This window comes from Guillardia theta (genome assembly GCF_000315625.1).
Source record: "Guillardia theta CCMP2712 unplaced genomic scaffold GUITHscaffold_514, whole genome shotgun sequence".
In the NCBI taxonomy this organism is placed as follows: Eukaryota; class Cryptophyceae; order Pyrenomonadales; family Geminigeraceae; genus Guillardia; species Guillardia theta.
Genome location: NW_005434188.1, coordinates 1 through 5,199, shown reverse-complemented (window position 1 = coordinate 5,199; position 5,199 = coordinate 1). Strand labels below are relative to the sequence as shown.

At 47.4% G+C, this 5,199-nt stretch overlaps 3 protein-coding genes across 3 annotated transcripts; 1 reads left to right on the top strand and 2 right to left on the bottom strand.

The window, feature by feature from the left end:
• Positions 1–827: 827 nt before the first annotated feature.
• Positions 828–1,546, top strand: GUITHDRAFT_156723 (hypothetical protein). The gene is made up of 2 exons (XM_005817848.1): positions 828–1,398; positions 1,475–1,546. The coding sequence occupies exon 1, from the start codon at positions 977–979 to the stop codon at positions 1,316–1,318; it is 342 nt and encodes a 113-aa protein (XP_005817905.1). The 5' UTR covers positions 828–976; the 3' UTR covers positions 1,319–1,398; positions 1,475–1,546.
• Positions 1,547–2,683: 1,137 nt separating this feature from the next.
• GUITHDRAFT_156722 (hypothetical protein) lies at positions 2,684–3,718 on the bottom strand. Its single transcript, XM_005817847.1, has 6 exons — positions 3,693–3,718; positions 3,355–3,635; positions 3,208–3,257; positions 3,117–3,154; positions 2,822–3,064; positions 2,684–2,765 (listed from the first exon to the last, which is right to left on the bottom strand). Exons 2-4 carry the CDS (start codon positions 3,425–3,427, stop codon positions 3,122–3,124), a joined length of 156 nt encoding a protein of 51 aa, XP_005817904.1. The 5' UTR covers positions 3,428–3,635; positions 3,693–3,718; the 3' UTR covers positions 2,684–2,765; positions 2,822–3,064; positions 3,117–3,121.
• GUITHDRAFT_156720 (hypothetical protein) lies at positions 3,677–5,016 on the bottom strand. The gene is made up of 9 exons (XM_005817846.1): positions 4,908–5,016; positions 4,824–4,849; positions 4,746–4,761; positions 4,512–4,579; positions 4,355–4,443; positions 4,252–4,303; positions 4,173–4,195; positions 3,871–3,998; positions 3,677–3,812 (listed from the first exon to the last, which is right to left on the bottom strand). Exons 1-8 carry the CDS (start codon positions 4,984–4,986, stop codon positions 3,959–3,961), a joined length of 393 nt encoding a protein of 130 aa, XP_005817903.1. The 5' UTR covers positions 4,987–5,016; the 3' UTR covers positions 3,677–3,812; positions 3,871–3,958.
• Between the last annotated feature and the right edge of the window lie 183 nt (positions 5,017–5,199).

Here is a 5,199-nt window from a genome sequence, read left to right as displayed (position 1 = left end):
CCATGCTTGACACTTCAGAAGGAGTTTCGGTGAGGAAACGTCTGAAGACAAGACGATGAGGGAAGTTACGACGGTACCTTCTACCTCAGAAGAGGATCCGAACGGAAATCAGCGAGACGTCGCGGGATTTTCGAGGATTAATATACCTTCTTATGATGGATCGGTCACGCAACAAGTGCGCGACAGGGAGGGCGCAGTGGACTTGGAAATTTCCAGGATTGCGTCTCCGGCAGGTTCGACCCGGCCGAGGTTCGAATCAGTGCAGTTTGAAGAATTGGTCGCTGCAAACAAGAAGTTGCGAGAAGAATTGCAACTCGCAATGGACATGCAAGTAAAGTATGAAGCTTTCGTCAAGGAAGTGATGTTTCGTAAGGAAAGAGAGCTCGTCGAGACAAAACAGGAAATCTCTGTCCTTAGGGAAGAAAATAAAAAAATGTTCGAGGAAATGATGCAACGGTTCAGATTAAATGAATCAGGAGCAGTTCAATACCTTCCGATCAAGGAACCAAGAGGGGCTGATGCAACATGCAAGCAAAACAATACGAGCATGTCGAACGACATGTCAAGTCAGCATGTCAAGCAGCAGTCTTCCCTTGTGAAGTTTCATTCCAAGGATATTTCTCGATTTAATGGAGAAATGACTCTAGAATATTCCGTGGCAAGTTGGTTTGGGGAGCTTGATTTTCAATTCCAGCGTCAAAGAATCCCTCCAGATCAAAAGGTTGACATTGCTGCAACATTAGTTGGTAATCGTGTGAGGAATTGGTTGCAAACATTGCGTGGCGAGGATAGATTAATTTCCACACAAGGTACTTGGGAATCATTCAAATCGTTGCTGGTGAAGGAGTATTTGTCGTTGTCGCACTTGCAGTATATTTTGGGTGAGATTCAATGTACGATACAAGGGTCAGAGGAAAAGACTTCGGATTTTGTCAACAGGTTTTCAGCTTTAGCAAATCATTTTATTGCTTGTTGCATGGTGTTATTTCATGGACAAGGACAAGTCGAGACAGCTTGCACGAGGTTTGGTCTTGAACGGTATTTCGCACAGAATTTGTTCAATGAGGTGACCGCGAGTTTCGTCATGAGGTTGTTGATTGACTTGGAAAAGCAAAATGTGAACAAGGCTTTGAGTATTGGGAGTTTGTTGCCAGCATTGTATCGAGAAGCTAAGTCCATGGATTTGACAACCGATGCGTATAGGAATGACAGGTCAACGCATCATGAGGTTTCGTACGATGATGAGTCAGTGGAGGATACCGACGAAGATTCTCAGCATTCATCTTCGACTCAGGATGAGCAGGACTTACGTGAATAACATTGGCCTAATGCACTTTGCGCTCCTCAATTGAAATGACTTGAGGTGGCTGCCGGTTTTCTTGTTATGCAGTATCTTAAGGAAAGAGATAGCTCTCCGAACGATGATCAAGAAGGAATGGGGATGCTATCGAGTATTTATCACGAAAGGCACGGGCTTCAGTCAACTAGCTGTCTTATCCGGTCGGTTTGGTAGGTTTTGGGTCGAATAAAATGGATCCGAACTTTCTACATGGCACTTCGCCATGGAAGAGGAGCGCGAGGTCTCCCAAAAAAGAATACAGGTTTTACACGTTGGCCGCAAAAAAGAAACAATATTGTTGGCGAACGTACATTTCCCTATCGCATCGGAGGGGAGGGACCGAGACAACATGTGGAAGGCGCTGAGCCAGATGCTCAAGATGGACCCAAACATTAAGCTCAGCATCGTCGGAGGCGACTTCAACGCATCTCGAAAGCTTGCAGAGATCTGCACGAGAGTAGGGTACGGGAGCAACTCGAACGTGCACCGCGCAGATGAGGAAATGGAACGAAACTTAAATGAGCTGGGGCGATATCAGATGGTCACCTGCGAAAAGATGAGCAGAAGCAGTTCGCATTTCACCTTCTCCACATGGTACAAACAGGGCCACCACCAAGCCAAATTAGACCATGTCTTCGCTCTACATCATTCATCTCGCACAGTAAGCCTGATATCCGAGACCGCAGAAGACTGCATCATAGGAGCCGCAGTCGATCACAGGGCACTGGTGGTGAATGTGACTGCGCTAGATGATAAGGGCGAACAATTTATTCCAACGGTTGAAATGCTTACACAAAGGAAGGACCGAGATGCCATTCTTCGACGAAAGAAGCGGGTGGTAGAGATAGAAAAGATATCGGGACGACTAGGCGTGGAATGGGCAATGGCTCTCGACGAGAAGATACAAGCGGCACAAGCTCTACAGCAAGATTGCGACATTATCAATTTGATAACAACTGCCCTTCCCATTAAGGAAATCCCCCTACGAACCTCAGGTGGGAAGCGATACTCATCGAAGATTCAAATGGACCTGAAAAGGAAGATTAAGCAACTTCGCAAGGATCTGAGAAGCGCATCAGAAATCACAGACTATATTGATCGTGCACACAGGGAGTCGAGTATCAACGCCGAACTAAGAGAGACTATGATCAAATTCAAGGAGATCTGCACCGAACAGGACCAACAAACCTTCCTGAAAGCTTGCGAGGAACGCCGACGACGACTGGGCACGATAGGGAGTAAAGAGTCCCAGAATGCAATGGGGAAGAAATCAGACTATAAGCCCAAAGCCCCAATGAGTAGCCAACTGCCAGAGAAATGCCACCCAAATACAATTGAACTCACCTCATGGAGCGATCTCCAACCAGCGCTGCAGCGGTCAGAGCTAGAGTATTTACAGGACCTGGATCCGCTGATGGAAGCATTCCTGCAAAACAGCTCCAAAGAATCAAGCAAAACTTTTTGGAATGCAAAACATCAAACCTTACTGCACGTTGAGGTCCTCGGGGCGGGAAATCAAACATCAAAGAAGCTCTCCCTCACCGTGGCGCCAGCACATTTGATTGTACAAATCATTCGGGAACTGCTCCCACAACCAGGAGGGTGGCGCCTAGAAGGATACAAGAACATCGAGCAATTTCTCCCTATGAGATTGGCTAGCGAACTCGAAGATGAAACCCACACGGCAACCTTCTTCGCAGTCAACGGCTGCACGACGAATGGAACCTGCGCAAAGGCGGAGTGTCAAACACGAGGACGATTGATCCCGCTATATGACAAAGGTCAGAAGAACGAAGAAACGACGATCCTCTTCTTCTGCAAACAGTGTCAATCATTCACCTCCGTCCAACCACCGGAATTCAACTCTCCCGCGAACATTGATCAACACCCGACCAGGGAAATAGAAATTGCTTTTCCCCTGGAGCCAGGAGAAATTCAGATTTGGATTCAAAAAGTATCAAATCGCAAGGCCGCAGGCATGGATTTGATCTCAAACGAGATCCTGAAAGCTTTACCTGACAGCGCAAAGGAGGAGATAGGAAAAGTGATCAGTAGAGCGTTGACAGGAGACAAAACGTTGTTGAACATGCTAGCACGAGTCAGACTCCTTCCAAAAAACGAGCTCTGTCATGTTCTGGAAAATATGCGTCCTATATGTATCCTCTCGTCGGTGACGCGAATCTTCCAAGCGGTGATAGCACACAGACTGGCAAAAGCAGCTGAGAGGCACAAGCTGTTAACAGATAACCAAGAGGGTTTCCGACCCGAGGGCGGGACGATCCGTCAAGGTCATAGACTACTTAACATCATCGAGGAGGCCCAGAGCAGTCAAAACAACATTATACTGTTATACCTCGACTTTGCCAACTTCTTCAATAACGTCGCGGTTGAATCCATCGCAAAAATCATGGAGGTATATGGATTCCACCAGCGCGATGTCGACGTCGCAGTCAGCTGCAGTCAAGGCATAGCTCTGCAAATCCAGACTGAGAGGTTTGATACAGCAGCAATCCCGCTCCTCCGGGGATTACCTCAAGGCAGCCCCGCGAGTCCACCAAAAACAAATCTTCTGCTCAGCATCTTGTCCAGACAACTTGATCAACAAAACGAGAAAGCAACTCAACACCCTAATAATCTGTCATTTGCAGACGACCTTGACATTCAGTGAGAGAGATGAAAACGCTTGTTCAAGTGGTAGAACGATTCTGTCGATGGAGTGGATTAGAACTGAACACGAAGAAATCTGAAATCACCAGCTTTGATTATCGGCTAAAGAGGGAGATCCAAGGAACACAAAACATCAAGTTCTTTGACAAGGAGTTTGTGAACCTACCACCGACAAAATGGTTCAAATATCTAGGGATCCGGATCAGCTTGTGGAGACCAGGAGGAAGAGGCAACAAGGCGCACACCTGCCCCTTCACGTGGGGAGAGAAAGAACACATCTTGGAGAAGACAAAAGAACTGACAAAGCTGATTGAATCATCTGCTTACTCTGCAGCCCAAAAATATTACCTGGTGAAGGTAGGCATCGTCAATATCTTTAGATACTCGGCGGTACTGGTGAGCTGGTCTTGGTCAGACTTACAAACCTTAGATACCCTCTGGACCAGAGCATTCAAAAGAGCTATGGGATTGAGCAAGAGTACAAGCAACGCTATCTTTCACCTACCTTGGGACAGAGGAGGCCTCCAACTCCCCCATCCAGCACCCATCTTGGGAAGGGCGGCGATTCGGTATCTAGAGAAAGAAACAAATAAGAAATGCAGGGTGGATGATGATATCAAAAGCAGTCTGATCCGCAAACTAACATCATGGTGCAACCAATGGGGGTGTCAAACAATAAACCAGCTACAACGAGAAATCAGATCGGGCAGACTCAAAGAGAACGAAGAGATAAGAGGACCGGAAAGACTCGCAATCTGGATAGCGGAAAAAATGCAGACCACCATCAGTTGGGAAATGATTGAAAGCAAGATGAAACCGGGGACAATAGCCATCTTACACGACCTGGAGGACAAGATGCTCTCAGAAGAAAACTCCCTGCCGTCCGGAGAAAACTCCCTACCTACATCTCCTGCTCGGCAAGGTTGGGAGAGTTTTGCAAAGGCATGGAGACTACTGCCCCAAGTAGGCTTCCACTCCATGACAAGTATTTTACCCGTCCCAGATACCGAGGGCATCTCCCTGCACCTGCCCGTGCGACTCTGGCCATTCCCAAAGCAAAGGGAACAAGCAGAAGAAATCCTCGCACAATATCTACAAGCGAATGTCATCTGGGCAAAACTCGGACTTGAGCAGGCAGGAACAGGGAAGAGAAGAAGGCCAGCCAGGGAGGAGGGAAGCCCCCAAACAAGAGG

Bases quoted from the DNA above. Each gene is read 5' to 3' on its own strand.
- GUITHDRAFT_156723 (XM_005817848.1), top strand. From the start codon at position 977: ATGGTGTTATTTCATGGACAAGGACAAGTCGAGACAGCTTGCACGAGG.
- GUITHDRAFT_156722 (XM_005817847.1), bottom strand. From the start codon at position 3,427: ATGTTCAACAACGTTTTGTCTCCTGTCAACGCTCTACTGATCACTTTT. The intron at 3,258-3,354 runs GTAAAGCTTTCA...TCCTGGCTCCAG, and splicing joins CTCCTCCTTTGCGCTGTCAG to GGGAAAAGCAATTTCTATTT. The intron at 3,155-3,207 runs GAGAGTTGAATT...CACTGTTTGCAG, and splicing joins GTGTTGATCAATGTTCGCGG to AAGAAGAGGATCGTCGTTTC.
- GUITHDRAFT_156720 (XM_005817846.1), bottom strand. From the start codon at position 4,986: ATGGAGTGGAAGCCTACTTGGGGCAGTAGTCTCCATGCCTTTGCAAAA. The intron at 4,444-4,511 runs GTAGGTGAAAGA...GCTCTGGTCCAG, and splicing joins GAGGCCTCCTCTGTCCCAAG to AGGGTATCTAAGGTTTGTAA. The intron at 4,196-4,251 runs GTGTGCGCCTTG...CCGGATCCCTAG, and splicing joins CTCCCCACGTGAAGGGGCAG to ATATTTGAACCATTTTGTCG.